The following is a 16,561-nucleotide window of genomic DNA, read 5'->3' on the forward strand; positions in this document are numbered from 1 at the left end:
GCGTGGACGAGTACGTTTAAGGGCGGGGGGGAGGGGTGAATACCACATCGACCAGCTTACGATCCGCCACGCTGCCGTCGTCTCCGGGTTCCTCATGTGCGGTATTTTAATATATATATATATATACACACGCACACACACACGCACGCAATTCTTTCAAAGCGAGGTCGTTAGCCAAATGCTAGTTTTTTTGGTTGCTCATTAATAACGCTCTACCACCACAGAATTTTTTTTTTTTCTATTTTTCTCCGCTATCGCTCCGTAGCCAGCGATGCGGGGCAAGTTTTTAACCCGCCGCGGAGTGAGGACGGGGAATAAAAGTATTTGGTCGCATTCCTCGCGATCTCACGTCTGGAACCCGAGTATTTGCGGGCTTTCGCAGTACGCGAACCGTCGTTGGCTTCCAGGAAGGTGAGAATCCTTTCACTGTTTGCATGTTTTTTTTTTCTTTCTTTTCATCATATTCATTAATAACCTCACGGATGAAATATTAAATTACATTTCGTGCAGAATTCTTTGAACGGGTTTTTTAAATTTTTTTTGGTGCACATTGAAAGATATTTTATTTTATTCTATTCTATTTAACTTATTTCATTTTGTTAAGTCAGGGCGTACTGCCGCCTTCTCTGTCACTTAATTACAACTTACGAAATGTAAAGCAGACTAAATAAAATACAACCAAGTATAACATGTATAATACTGAACATTATATGATACACAAGAAAAAAGAAATTAATTTAGATAAATGAGTTATATGAGGGACACTAGCATAAGACACTAACATACGTTTTATTTATAAAAAAAAGGTATATAAACATGTGTATGAAAGCCATGTAAACTAAACTAAAAACAATCTAACCATCCAGAACATTGTAAAAAATTTAAAAAAAAAACATACACACACATAAAGTTGCCTAAAATTAGTACAACACACACTACCTATTTCTAGTTACGATTTTTTTTTTTATTTAAATATTTGACGAACTACTTTTTGAAAGATATAAGTGATACGTGCTGCCATACTGGCTCTTCGAGTACATTCAACGTGCGTACTGTAGCTACAGAGAATATCTGTTATGTATCGCTAGAGATAAAATAAGAAAAATAATAATCGACTACATCTTGACAGACACGTTAGCTGATACATTGACATGTGTGCTTAATGCAAAACATTCTCATCAAAAGAATAAGTGAGATAATAATTTTCTTTTTAATGTCAAACATTAACTTGCTAGAAGAAACTAAGGCGAACGGAATTCAGCCTTAAATGCCATAAAATACCACACTGCTCATAAATAATTGGTTAAAACAGTATCGAAACATAAGTACTGAACCCAATCACAATAAGCATGGCACAGTTAATGAATTTGCGACAAAGAATTAACCTTTGTCGAACCACTTAATTTAAATTCGTGGACATAATATTTTTATTCCGTAAAATTTCTCGGGATTATAATTCTCAGACTATTTCCGAACGTGTTCATACAGAATCTCAGTAAGGTAACAGATCGGCGACCGTTTTAATAAACGGTGCCCTGCGTAAGGCTGCAAACTGGTTTCAGCGCATTCTAGCGGACGTTTTCGCAACCATCGATACAATTTATTGCTATGGAAAAAAATACTAGAGAGAGCAGCACCATCGCACAAAAACAGAACGACCTCTCTGATATTCTCAAGTAGGTACTTATAAAGTTGTTACAATTTCTTGGTATGGCCATTAAAGAGTTCAGCATGTGTTCCCATGTAGTTTCGCTGTAATTAAGTTTCATTTGGCATTCCAATACGCTTGGTACGTCCCCCGACTATGAAGAAAAAAAGACTATATACGAGTTAATGGCGCCAGACAAGGGTCCCCCATCTGGTCGAAATCAACTAAAACGTTTGCTCTGCGCATGTGCAGAATTTGGGCAACAGATCGGCACCGTATAGGACACCAAATTATGGTTCCCTAAAAATAAGGGACTCTCCGTGTCCTATCGTGCTCTAGGAAGACGGTTAGGGTACAGGTGCAGCATATTCAACACCTAAGCCCTTATTTTGTGTCTTGGAATAGTACTGGCCTAGGACGTCGACACAACTCAGACAATGTCTTTGTAAAAGACGATGTGCCGAAGTTTCGGCGAGCCGTAATGCAGCCACCTTCAAGTGTGGTTGTCGAGTTGTCGATCGCCATTGAAAATGGCTGTGACAATGACGTCAGGCACATCATCATTTATACGGACGTGGTATCCGCTTAGAATCCGAGAAGCAGCTATAGAAAGTAAAGTTAGGTTGGGGGTTTTAATCCAAAAACAAAAACTAAAACCCCTGATTTTGTGGTCTTGAAGTGAAACCTCTTTGGGCGCGATGGGCCGAATTTCAATCCAAATTTTTCGTGAAACATTTGTTGTGGAACGTTTCTGTCTTATTCATTCAGCTGTGAATGAATGCCTTGAATTTTATATTTGCTAGCAGAGCACTCGCATTTCTTCCTGTACAACCAGCAGCGTAGAGAGCGCTGTTGAGATAGTACCTGCATTTCCCGCATAGATAACGCTGACCTGTTATGAAGTTTATATTTCGTTCAGAGATTTGGCGTGTTCCAAACGGCAGGATTTTTTTGAAAAAAGAGTAAGATGCTCAGTTTTTTCTTTATGGTGTATTTTAAAAATGAGTAGAGACCGGAAAAATTCGCGGATTCATTTCACGACAGCCTAAAATTCATATAGTTATATCTCACTGCTGCCTCTGCTATTGGCTCACAAATCACCCGGATGACTCTGGACCAGTGAGAAACACTCAACCGAAGCTGTGTCGAATCACAGGCCGCTACATTGGGACACCTTCACAAGACAGCAGCCAATGAGAGGGTGACATTTGACCGAGTGTACGTAGAACTATAAAGTTCATCCTAGAGGTCATTGAACCCGCGAATTTTTTCTTTCCCTAACAATGAGTAATATTTATTGTTAATTAATCGTTATTGTTTGGTAAATAATTACTGATATCCTGGGCAGCTATTTTGAAGTGAGTAATACTTTGTTTTAATACGAGTTTATTTAGAAAATTATCTTTCTCTATTTCTCTGTCTGTGCCGTTTTACCCCTTACGATATACCGACGAGTCCAGGTTTGAATTGCCAAAGAGGTTTCACTTCCACCACGTGTACTGAGTTACACGCGCTCTTTTTCTTCTTTTTTCTCTGCCCACACAGCACAGCAGTCCGCGCGAGGCTGCCTCGCAGAGTCGCACGACGGAGAGTACACATTCCGGCGAGCAACCCCGGGTGGGGGAGGGGGGGAGGAGACGCGCATGAAAAACGCGCGGCGGCAGGTATCACTATTTAAATTTCCCCCTGGAAATTGATAATAGCCCCGGAAACCCTTATCACCGCTCGCCAAAACAACGCCGCGGCGAACGCCACAAAGTTCCCACGCATTTGTTTTTTTTTTGTTTTTTTTTTTTATTATTTACCTTTTTCCCCCGCCGCTGTGTATAATCTGCCGGACAATATGCGGGACACACCCAATAATTAGCATATTGCAAAGCCACCGCGGTTCTTTCTGACCCGCTCTGTGCCGCTCTGTGTGTGCGCAACGTTACGTACAAATATAGCACTGGGCGTGTTTGTCTTTTCCTCTTGTAGTCGTTAAAACTACGGTAGTAAAATAGGAAAAAAAAAAAAAAAAGTAGATGAAGGGTAACTGGGAGAGGGGGAAACAGGGCCGAGTGTATAATTTACACGATACCACGAGCATTAAAGTTGCGTGCGAGCTGTTCCTCCCCTCCCCCCCACCCTTACTTTTTCTCTTGAACAAACTATTCTCGGCACGAAACGCGTATGGACAGGGTACAAGCACTGGGGCACTCGGGCAGATTGTTAAGTACGGGTGAAAAAGGGGGGGGGGGGGGGGATTAAAATAATTTCGAACAAGCGTTAATATAATTTTTTTTCGTTTCGCTAATAGAACAACGCTAAAATACTAATCACTATAAAAAATTTAACGCACGATTAATAGTTACTTCCACCACAATTGCGTTAGTTTAATTAATAGACATATGCGAAATTCGTGTTATTTTCTCACACCAGGATAAACTTCAACATCTTGTACACTATTTCTCATTGGCTGATCGGGTTGAATGTAGCCGGGTGGTTGGAATTTTCAAAACGTTCATCATTGAACTATTATTCTTCCGGGCCAGTCAAAACTACCTATGGTTAGGGACATACATACATACACATATACATACATACATACATACATACCCTCGTTATTTTTCTTTTGTGACCCGGTGCTCTTAGCGTTAGCCCTTCCGCCCCGGTGCACCCATCCCCCCCCCCCCCCATCCTCGACACGTCGTATGCGCGAATCCGGATAGGTGTTAGAGATCCAGCTATGACCAGAGGCTGAAGCTACATCGCAACTTGGTCACCACCTAGTCCCTGCCTCACTCAGCTAACCAGACATTTGGCTGTGTCCTTAGCCCTGTAGACTTTGTCAGCGCTGCTGGTATGGTTAGGTACTTGTTATCAGGACTAATGAAATATGAACTGGGTCCGAGCATTTGCGCCCTTAAGGGTAGAATATTTTCAGCCTCCAATCATTCCAACAGTCCAGATCTTACCAAGAGAAGGACCAGGACCGCCGGCATACGCGGGGGCATCCTCCCTTAACGTGAAAGACTACCCCCGCCGGAGCTTTCCTGTGTGAGAAGGAGCAAGCCTACCTCCAGCCAACACCAACCCATTTTACTAGCCCTTACACCTCACATGGGCCGGCTGCGAGTGTGGTTATGGACATTTGTGTTCCAACGTTAGGTCGGCACCCTCCATCTGTCCTCCTGAATATTCGCCCTTAAGGGTAGATTGGGAGTCGGCTTACAGATCATTTTTAAACAGTGTCCTCTAGGAAAGAATCCACAGTCATGTACACGCGCGGGAAAAAGCCCACATATTCATTGGCCGCTGGCTAAGAGAGATGTCTTAACTGGTCTCCTGAGATTCGATTGTCTGAGAGTTCCCTATATGCTCAGAGTCCGCCACATGAGCTGTGGACCGATCGCAGAAGCACCCCACAGTTATAAGCATGTGCATTTTATCACATCGCGAAATGAAGCCGGGAATTCTTTCAGCCCTTGCCTTATGGTCCAATGAAAAACTCAGTTCAAGGGTAAAATGGTATGCGTTCCATCAGGCTCTCTCTGCAAAAATTAGCGCCAATTTCGCGAATCTCTAGTGAAGATTCCCAGACCAGATGTGTGTTAAAACTGTATGTCTTTTGTAGTTTTCTGGGTTTATTACATGCAGGGACGTCGGAACAGGGAGGGGGGGGGCAGCAGGGGCGAGTCGCCCCCGTGCTGTTATACATGGAGGGGCGAGAGTAGCATTTCGCCCCCCCCCCCCCCCTCCTTTTCCCAGAATAAATGTTTGGTCCTAGTAGTATTTTTCTCAACCAGTGCAACAAACGTTGCATTGGTGATCACATTGATTAGTAAATCAAATTTATGATTGTCAATATACTGTAAAATGATTGCAAATTCCTAGATGGTATTTTATTTAAATTGTGCTACATCTACTGTCAAAGTAGTATTTAATACATACTACGTCATGAAATTCTTGGAATGGTATATTTAATATTTTGGTTCGGAAACTCATTAAATAGCACAATTTTGCATCTAAAATTCCAAATTTTTCCGTGGGAACCCCCCGCTCTAGGACTGAGGTAAGTGTAATACATCTTTCCCCCCCCCCCCCCCAACTCATGAAAACGTTCCGACGTCCCTGATTACATGTCTACTTCCGGCAAACAAATCACAGCCATCCATAGAGGAAGCAAACGCGTCCAGTATGGCCCGGCCAAAATACGGCAATGGCTTCTCATGCAGACGACAACCAATACAAGGGAACATTCGCTAGCGCAGGCATACCTTATTACAGTCTCTAATGAACCTTGTATTGTTTCGCGAAAAATACATGCCCCCTAGTAATAATGCATGACTGAGCTAAATGTCAGTAAATCAGATAATCTCGATAACTAGTTATTATTGATAACTAGGGACTCGATAAATTCGCGGATTCAATTACTTCTACGATAACGTCACAATCCTATGCATATAAGGTCAAGTGCCACTTGTTCTTTAGATGCTGACCTGTGAGACGCCTCAACTTGGTAACTTGTAATTCGAGACTTTTTGGTTGAAGATTTCTTTCTCACTTGCCCAGAGTACTCCAAATTAACTGTGAGCCAATAGCAAAAGCAGTGCAAAAGTATAAGAAGTTGAAGTTTAGATTATCACATAAACGAATCGGCGAAGAATTTTTCCTGTCTCTATTGATAGCGTTCCCGACGAAATCACATAAAAGCCTAATGACAGGTGAATTGAACAGGCCTAGCGTTCAGCTACTCAGTTCGTTTCATTGATTCGGCATGTCGACAGCTACTCGTTGAGAGTCTACGCTGAATATTTAACTATTCACCAGCCCGTCTACCACATGGACAAAAAAAAATTCTGTAATTTTACCAAATATTCATTGGAAAGCAGTAGCCAAGAAATAGGTTGTGATACTACAAGAAATACATTGCAACTTTGTACAACACATGGCTATGGTTATTTTTGCATTTATAAATATGTTTTTTCGAGATAATACTCAGTATTTCTTCCAAAAATTGGCGCATAATTTTATATTGTTATTGATGTTTAATTCAAGCATATATATACATATATATTAAACATGGAAAAAGGTAACGGAATATTTAAAAAAATTGAATTTATTTGGTTTTATTGAGCTTATTATTGTACGCAGTTGATAATGGAAAGCTATTCAGGGTACGGTTTACCAACAAATTTAACCATTGGAAATACTGGAACAACACGAACCATAAATACCCGGGAAAGAATCCAAACCCAGTATTACTGAGAACACTATTTTGTAGTTATGCAATTGTTTTCATGTGAATGTACAAACTACAAAAATTTGTAATTTTACGTGAATATTTCTGTTCTCTTTTACACAAACGTATTCAGTGTACGAGTGCCGACATCTCGGTGTGGCATCACTTTGATATTCGTGCACCATGGTTTTATTAGCATATTCAAGAGTTTCTTGTCAGGAGCGTACCGCAGAATTTCATTTCGGTGAGAGGGGAAGAGGAGTTCAACAACTTTACCACTGTTTTCTTTCAATTTTTTTTTTTCAGTTTGTTAATGGTAATAATATATTTTTATCATTTTTAGTGCCTTTCTGGTGTTTTTATTTCCTTTCATATTAATAGTTATTCATGTAGTATATTAAATGCCTAAACCAAACATAATGTTTTAAGAAATTTATCTGTCTGCACTAAATGATATAACTAAAAAAAAAAAAAAAAACTTCCGAAGATCTTGGTTTGTAATTCGAAAACGTTTTAGCTGTTAAATTCAGATTTTTAGCCATATTTCAAAGAAAAAACTATTTTAGCCGTTACCGAGATGCGACTTCCGGAAGAATTTTAAATGATTTTAACGTTTTATGGTCCATAGACCCTAAAAACAATCGTCAACTTAGAAGTTTATATATGTATCACATTTTTATGGACACGATAACTGCCGTGATTTTCCACAAATCATTTCCAAACTACTACATAAAATATCATAATGGAAAATCTCAGTCGAGTTCGTTAATGGGCAAGATTCGACCAAAGGGATAGAAATAGGAAATATTAAAAAAAATATATATATATATATAGATTTTCACGATATTCTCATAATATGACAATTATCGCATCCGTTTGAACGTATGGTTACGAACGCGAGAGACCAGGCCACGATTACGGGTTCGGCACGGCCATTGGCGTAACGCGCCGTGTCACGTGGCCTCCACTGACGTAAGGCATGCCACGCGCACCTGGCCGGATCACAAGGGTCGTCGCTACCCCCCTTCCCCTTCTTTTCCCCTTCCTGTTTCCCGCGCATTATCCTTCCTCGGCGCTGTTATCCATCGTCGAGCAGCCTTGGGAATTCCGCGGGTCGCCGCGTATAGATAGAGTGACCGTGAACGAGCACAGCCTTTCTAGGACTGATCGGGCGTCGGGTCGGCCCGGGATGACGCGACACGTCACAGCCGCTCTCGTCGGTTCGAGAAGGGCGCCCCAGGTACTTTAAGCAGCGACGCCGGCCTCCACGACGTGTTCCGCGACGGACGCCGCTTGAGTTCCGCGTCGAGTTCGGCTGGAGTGCCGCGAGTTCCGCGACACAGAGTCCCTCGGCGAGTTCCGAGCGGATCCCGAGCGAAGGGAAGTGCGACATCGGCGAAGAAGGTGGGATACCCGCCCCCCTCCCTGTCCGGGAGAGTGGCAGGACGCGGAGTTAGACTGGGTGGCGCGAGACTGTGTGTGTGGACAGGAGCGCGGTAAGGGGCGAACCACTGTTCAGCCTAGCTCCAGTGATGAGTGCGAACTGCGGAACTTGGCGGACATTGAGTGTCTTGAGAATAAACATTTTTTAAGTGCCAGTGATTTGTGATCGGACATTTTTAAGTACATTTATTTGTTATTAATGTAAATATTAGTAATCAATAAAACAGTAATAAAACTTAATTGGGCTGTCCCTTACGAACCCAGTTCTCCCCACATTATAAATCGTAACAATATTATAACTAGTACGAATAATAGCTACAAAAAAATTAGTCTAAATACATTTTTGATATGACCAACCATAATTTCAAGGGGTGGAAATAATTTATAACTCCTTTAGTAATCACACCATCAAATCCGTTCAAATTGTTTGTAAGTCTTATAATTTGTACCTAAAACTTTTATCTGAAACAATCGTGAAATAAATATGTGGCATGATTCGTTGTAAGTAAATGCCACATAATTTTTTTTCACACTAGTTCGCTTTCGCTCTCTCATGCAAACAATTTATATCGAAACTCACTCGGCACTCGAATATTCTTGATTGAAACCGGGACCCACTCTCTCGCTTAAAACGATACTCTTGTGCAGTTTCTTCAAGAATATCCCTAAAAAGAATAGTAGTTGATATTATCGTTGAAGAGGAAGATATTTCAAGGGATTACAGTTTTTCCATAAGCATTGTTAAAATATGCATGCTTTCACGTCATAAAAAAACCCACTGAAGTGTAATTTAATGTTACACTGATCCCATTTAATACCCATCACTCAAAACTGAAAGGAATACATTGTTCCCCTGTGCCTCTTTATCGTCCCTACACCACTATTTGCACGTATATTTGGCGGAGAAAATAGTAACGTTTAAGTTTTACTAACTAATCCTTCGGAATTTGTTCGGAAGTCTTGCACGTCAACTTCCCTCTCGTAGTAAATACCTCCCAATTTTACGTAGTGCGGAGGAAATCTTTGCACGCGATATTCAATAACGTACTTGACCTACTTTCGGCTCTCCGTCTCTCCTCTTATCGAGGAATATTTTGGCATTCTTCGCGTACGGCCTTTGCGACGGTATTCATAATACAGCCACCATCGGCATGCTATCTGCCGCATACAGAATGAGGCGGCTTTGAAACAAAAAAGGAAAAGTGAAAGAACCGAGTACTTCATTACTTCCCTCTACCCATGCCAACCTGTGATTTTCCTTTTAATTCTGGCACGGGGGAAAAAAATAATTACTGGAATAAAACTCTTCTCTTAGGGTCGGACACAACGTAATAGAGTAGCGTGTAGTTCAAATGCAAAGCATAACTCTCCCCCAAAATATTTTTTTTTTATCCTCTTTGTTTGGGGTACAATATTTTCATTACCTAAATTGGCCTGTGTCTCGCTACTTTGTACCCAAACACTGACATGCAAACTTGTTTATGGTTGTTCGCCTGTTGCTATTCTTTAAATAATATTTTCAACTAACGAAGGGAGAGGTTAATATTATGATATTAAAATGCATATACGTTTGAAGTTTATGCTACATTTCTTTGGTTAGCAAATGAAATAAATCGCATTTACAAATATAAAAAAATATGCGTTATTGAGTTGGTAGCATGCAACACCATCGACCGCATGATTTGATCGCGTTATTAAAATGCTTATTTAAAAAACCAAGGGAATACTGATTGAATGTGTATGTGAGTGTGTGCGAGAATGACAGTATCATGATAGGAATATTAATTTTATTTTAATAATCTTTATCTAGTTTAAAACCACATTTAATATTTTAGAATAGTATTTCAATATATACTCTATATGGTTCATGTTAGTACTAAACTCTGATGTGAAATTGGTAGATGATTCATCAATTGTTGCTGTAATTTGAATTTGTTAGTAGGTATGTAATTTCATGTTTGATTCCTGGATATAACTTATTGTACTTACGTTGTTTTTGTCTCGTGGTTCAGTGTAAGAGAATGCGTACACGCCTTAACTGCGCCGATCAAAAGCCGAATAAATAAATACATAGATGCATTGAACATTGTCCCCGTGTTTGTTTCAGATCGGCAACACCCCCAACCCCGAGCTGCGCATCATCACCAGCACCTTCAACAAACTCCTCTTCAGAGGTGAGTCCACGTTACTAATGAGTAGAGCCACGGAATTTTCGCGCATTCATTTAGTCGCAAGCTAGAATGCAAACCTCCACACTGTCGCACTGTGTTCATGATTGGACCGCAGCTATGTGGACACGCCCCTCTACGACCGTGAGCCAACGATGTACAGCTATAGGAGAGAAGTAAGCGAATCAGGTAGTGCCAAATAACAAGGATAAAAATGTTCTCGCTAAGAAATCAACCAGTGGGAAAGTAAACATGGGTCGAGCACACCTATAACTTTGAATTCTATCCTGAGGCCAGAGGAATCCGCGACATTTCCGAGACTCTACTAATGAGTAGAGACCGGAAAAATTCGCGGATTCATTTCGTGATAGGCTGAAATTCAAACACGTGTACAATTCTGCTGGTTCTGCTGTTGGCTCGCAGTTTAACTGGAGCTCTCTTGGCCAATGAGAGACTATCGGCCAAAGAAGCGTCGAATCACAAGCTACCCAGTGGAGATACCTCACAATTTAATACCTAATGAACACGCGTGTTTACTTGAGAAATGCAGAGGATAATGGAGGCTATCCTAGAGGTCATTGAATCAGCGAATTTTTCCGGTCCCTACTAATGAGTAGAGACCTGTAAAATTCGCGGATTCATTTCGCGATAGCATAGAGTCCAAATAATTTTGACATTATTTTCCTTCAGTGATTGGGCCACAGTTTATCTGAAGGACTCTGGGCCAATGAAAAATCTTTAACAGAAGAATTAGGGAATCACGATCATTCCAGTCAACAGGTGTTAGGAGTCGGTAACCAATCAGCAGATGTAATTTGCACGAGTGCATAGAGGATCATGGTGTCTATCCTTTAGGGATTTGAAATCGCGAATTTTACAGGTCTCTACTAATGAGTTACAAACTGCTGCCCAGAGAACAAAGGAGAGAGAAAAAATTTAAAATAGAGCATAAAACAAGGATAAGAAGCTGTTCCTCTTCTAATTGTTTATTTTTGTATGTCACAATGTATCCTCTATATCAATGTAAAAAGTTGATTTTCGTAAAAAAAAAAAATCCCCCCCCCCCCCCAAACCAATTTCGTAATGATTTTGTATTGAGCTGGTTACGCCTATTTCAGTATTTCGGAGATGTCAACTTAAAAAATAAAATTGAAGCTTTATTTTGCATACCACCAAAAATTTATGCATCTCATGGTTAAATACTTGAATATACTCATTTTTCTTTTAAATAATCAGAAAAATCAATGGTCTTCACGCAATTAGAAACAGTCAGCACACGCAATACACGTCTCCAATATGCGAAGAAAACGACCGACTACATCTGAAGCTACAAGCGACATGTACAAAACTTGAAATATTATGCTAAAAATTAATCTTAAATCGTAATTTATGAGGAAGATTCGTTATAATCGTAGGTGTAAGATAATTCGTAACTATGTATTACGAGACTGACTGTGTGTCGCGGTTGAAATTTTACAACGGCGTCGAATTGTCTACAATACCTAACAAAAGTTTTAAGTCCACAGGCTTATTTCAAATAAAATTCCACTAGTTTATTTTTTTAAGTTATCATTTCATGAGTATTTTGTGAATAGTGCAAATCATGAGACATATATCTAAAAAAAAAAAAAAAAAAAAAAAAAAACACTGCGAAACGTCATTTAGTTTTAAGATACAATTTGTTTTTTTTGTTTTTTTTAATTTTTAATTTTTTTTTAATTTTTGTTACTTATTATAAAAACCTACACTTTTAAGTATAAAAACTTTAAAAAAAAAATTGTTTACATGAGAAATTATTATTATTTTTTACATTTTGATAAATATAAGGAAAAAAACAAGTGTATTTGCAGGTTTAAATAATCCAAGGTTTGCAGTCAAGGCCGTCCTTGGTGTTGTCGTTGGTTTTCCTCGACCGGGCTGACCCGGGCTCTGGCAAAGCCGTAACCCTAGGGCGGGGGACAGTCTGAGATCTAGAACCAAGGACTTCCATGGTCTTGTCGGGGCGGCCCCAGGACATCACTCTGCCTGAATATGAAGGGTGCCACGGGACTGATCCCTTGCTGTGAAAGTTCTCTGCTGAGGTTTCCTCTCATAGCCGTGGATCAGAATTGGAGATGGACTCGTGGTGGCAGTGGTAGCTCCCAAGCTTGGAGAACACTCTGAGGAGTCCCCGCTACTCGATGCTCGGGTACTAGCCTGCAGAGCTAGTAGAGGTGGGTGTCCTCGGGTTGGATCACGAGCAACTAACTGGGTGACCGAGGGGTCCCAGGTCTGTGATGGGTGTGGGCGGGTCGTTACCACAACGCCGAACGTACAATAACGCCGAATACCATAAGGCCGAATGCCAAATTGTCCGCAACGCCGACAGCTAGAAAACTGCTGTGTACCACAACGCCGAAATACAGTAACGCCTAAAAATGTTGTTGCGGGGAAGGGGGGCCACAGGAGCAAAATGAAAAACAACTGAATGAATGTGTGTGTTTCTTAAATGTATCTTAAAGCCGAGATACCACAACCTAACCTAACCTTGGCTAGCCTAACCTAGCCTAACCTAACCTAACCTAACCTTTGTGGCAGTCCTGCAATGACATTTTTTCGGCGTTAATGTATTTCGGCGTTGTGGTAATTCGGCGTTGTGGTACACAGCAGTTTTCTAGCTGTCGGCGTTGTAGTCAATTTGGCATTCGGCGTTATTGTACGTTCGGCGTTGTGGTATTTCGGCGTTGTGGTGCGTCCCTGGTGTGGGCCCGTGTCGGTACTGCCTGGAACCCCGGTGGGGGCAAGCACCGTTGGTGACCTGGGGTATGCGGCGGGCTAGCAGCTGGTTCGGTGGCGCCAGAAGTTGGGATGGGTCTCCTCAACCTCTCGACGTAGCTGTTCAGTTGTCAGAACCATGCCGCGATTGGAAAATGGCGTACTGTTTCTATTTCCCGGTTCTCGTCACCCGTGCCCAATATTTGGTCCTCCGAATTCGGACATATAAAATGATCCACGTATCTCCTTTTTCGGTTTATGCCCTGACGGGATTAGATGCCGAGGGAGTATGTTCCATGCAAGGTGTAAAGACCTTTAAAGATTGCCTATTTTCGTAACCGCGACGGTCATCTTGTATGACAGCACGTCCGCAATTTTGTTTTTCCGCCATCTTGAAAATTCGTAATTATTTAGTTATAAACGCTGAAAAAGTTCAAAATATCATTTTAAAAATAATTATCAATTCACGTACTGATTGATTTGATCGATTCCTATGATTGTTTCTGTCCTTGTCGATGTAAAAATGTTTATTTTAGGTGAAAAAAAAAAGGTAAATTTAATAAAAACATGTAAAAAAAATCCAAAAATAGGCTTGATTTCCTAAACTTCCAACCCACAGTATACCGATCATGACAAAATATCCGCCATCTTGAATTTCTGTAATCATCAAGCTAGTGATTTAGAAAAAAATTTAAAAAAAAATTTAAATAAAACGTTTATTAATGTAACGAGCAATCGGCAAAAATCGGAGAAATTCGGAGCTGTTCGGGCGTGGCTCTCGTCCCTGTGAGCTGCAGGACCACGAGTCCAAGTGCCCAACCCCCGCATGGTAGACTCTTTTCTACTCTGTCCAACACTTCATCCAGACCACCCTCTGTCTCCTGTAAATTCCTACACGTAATGCATGCCAATTTGCATCCCGCATTAATGTGCCCAGGGTTTTCCCTGTGTCTATGCAGGTTTTACCTGGGCCCAACCTATCTCTAGTTATAGTCTAGATTTAAGAGTGAGGGGAGTTAGTCATGGCGCCAATCGTTGCCATGGCTGGCCAATCCCCCTCCTAGCACATGATGAATGCGACCCTCTCCCTGCATGGCTAATCCCAGCACGACTAGGCGTATAGGCTTCGGCCTGATACGCACCTACGGTCCCTCCCTAACCCGGACCCCTCCAAAATACACTTAGTTTTAGCTTTGAATATATATACTGTATAGAAGGCCCGAGTGGATAGGATTTACTCTACGTTTTTCAGAAGCGTATGATGAGCAGCTTGGAAACTTCACCGCTTCAGTGCGCTGGCGTAACGCCCTGTATCGTCTTAGTTGTCATTTACACGTTCGAGCGCAGCACTGTCGCCCGCTGTCATTCCCCCGCACCCCCCAAACTATCATTCACTGCAGCTCAAGGTCGTTCAACGGGAGTGGGGAAGTGGGTGTTTGAAGAGTTCGACACTTGTCCGCTAGGGACCACCACAAGTCGATGCCGTAGAGATGGTGGCGATTGCGGCGGTGAATTAACCAACTGCCTCAAAACCGTATTAGAAATTTTAACCTGGGCTGGCGACTTCTATACAGTATATGTATTCAAAGTTTTTTAGTTAGGTTAGAAAAAAAAAAGTCTTCCCCCCGCGAGAGCAGCCCTGGCGGTCGCCGGCCGCAACACGGCTGCATTATTCAGGGCCCGGAGTCGCGCCGCCGGAGTTTTCCCGGAAGAGGGCGCGCGCAGGAGTTTCCCGGAACGACGGCGCCGGCGAGCGCGTGGCCGCGAATGCCCTCCTGCGATTGGCCCGCGCGCGCGTCGAGGCCTGAATAAACCATTCACGCGTGTTCGGGGACCGTCGCTCCATGCTCGTGGCAACCCCCCCCCCCTACCCCCTTGAGCATCACCAGAACTACGTCCTCAGGAACGTACGCACTGCAAACAGATTTTTAGAAACATAAAAAAAAAAAATGTGGGCGAATCTTAGCATTCAAGGTTTAAATTTTGCAAAATCAAATGGTATTGTAATGATTTCTTTCCCGCCGCATTGCAGTCACAAATTGCAACCTTTGGACAGGTCAGTTTATGGGCCATTAAAGAAATTCATCAAATTCAGCTTGTGATAGTTGGATCATAAATAATGCAGGAAAGACCATGGCGATTTATGATATTCCTGGCGTGATAAGCCAGTCCTTTTCACTCGCGGTGACTCCCAGTAACATGTAAGTAGTGTAAAACGTCTAACCTCGGTGGCGAGCATATTCACCTGTTCCCATGTTGCAAATCAAAATTATTTAACGTATAATTCTTTAAAATAGTGCCGAGCGCCATAAATATACTAATAATAAATCAAGTAACAAAATTTCTTGACGCGAATCACACACGTTTCTGATCCGAGAGTTTTTGGCCGAACGTAAGGTCCCTCCCTCCCTGCCTGTCTACGTCCAGAAATGCTTCCCAGTCATGGAATCAACATTGAGTTAAATGTGCATCGCTATTTGAAGGAGGTTAGTTCAAATTCGATACTTTTCTTTAAATGATTCATTTTTGATTGAATACAATTTTATGAACATATACACAATTTGCTGTTTTACATTGTTTTTCAAGGGGAAAAAATTTTCAAGAATGCAAAACAGGAAATAAAGAAAACATAAATTCGTTGAGAAAAAGCCAAAATCACCTGATGTCGAACAGATGGACCCAACGATCAAACTAAAAAAAGTATTATGGAAAACATAATGACGACAGCACAGACGAATTACATTCAAACTTTAAATATCAGACAGCACAATAATTCCGTGGAAGTAATTTAGTCATGAAACATTAACAGCACAGACGAACGCAGTTGGCTAAGCACAAGAGACATTTTCAACAAAAACTGTAAATGAAGGCAGACAACAAACCTGTTCAAACCAGCAAACATATCACTGTTAAAAACTTATGTACCTTTTACAAGGAAAATCCGTGGTAACTCATTTGCCAAACGATATCACTTGTAAAACTTCAAGTCAGAGAGTTGTAAAATTGCAAGTGGTACAAAGGTCTGCCTTGCAAGTTTACAATTGGTATCGTTTGAAACTGAATTACCAATGACTATCCTTGTTAAATTACAAAAAATCTTCACAGTGACGAATATCACGATGAAAATAAACAGGTATTATGGACAACACAACAGAACCGACGAACACAGTAGTTTTTCTATGACAAACATGACAAATAGTGCAAAACCCCATGGCATAAATAAAATAAAAAATTGTACTAAACCAAATTTGGGTATAAGCTTACATATTACTATAGACCGGAAGAATTAGCGGATTCATTTTGTGATAGTCTAGAATTCAAACA

At 41.2% G+C, this 16,561-nt stretch overlaps 1 protein-coding gene across 2 annotated transcripts in view; it reads left to right on the forward strand.

The window, feature by feature from the left end:
• Nucleotides 1-16,561, forward strand: part of LOC134534113 (carbonic anhydrase-related protein 10) — a 477,139-nt gene that overhangs the window by 339,246 nt on the left and 121,332 nt on the right. For both annotated transcript variants that reach the window (XM_063372174.1, XM_063372175.1), the window contains exon 6: nt 10,423-10,489. In XM_063372174.1, the coding sequence (XP_063228244.1) occupies nt 10,423-10,489 (67 nt within the window). The remainder of the gene's footprint in view (nt 1-10,422; nt 10,490-16,561) is intronic.

This window comes from Bacillus rossius, chromosome 7 (assembly GCF_032445375.1).
Source record: "Bacillus rossius redtenbacheri isolate Brsri chromosome 7, Brsri_v3, whole genome shotgun sequence".
Taxonomy (NCBI): domain Eukaryota; kingdom Metazoa; phylum Arthropoda; class Insecta; order Phasmatodea; family Bacillidae; genus Bacillus; species Bacillus rossius.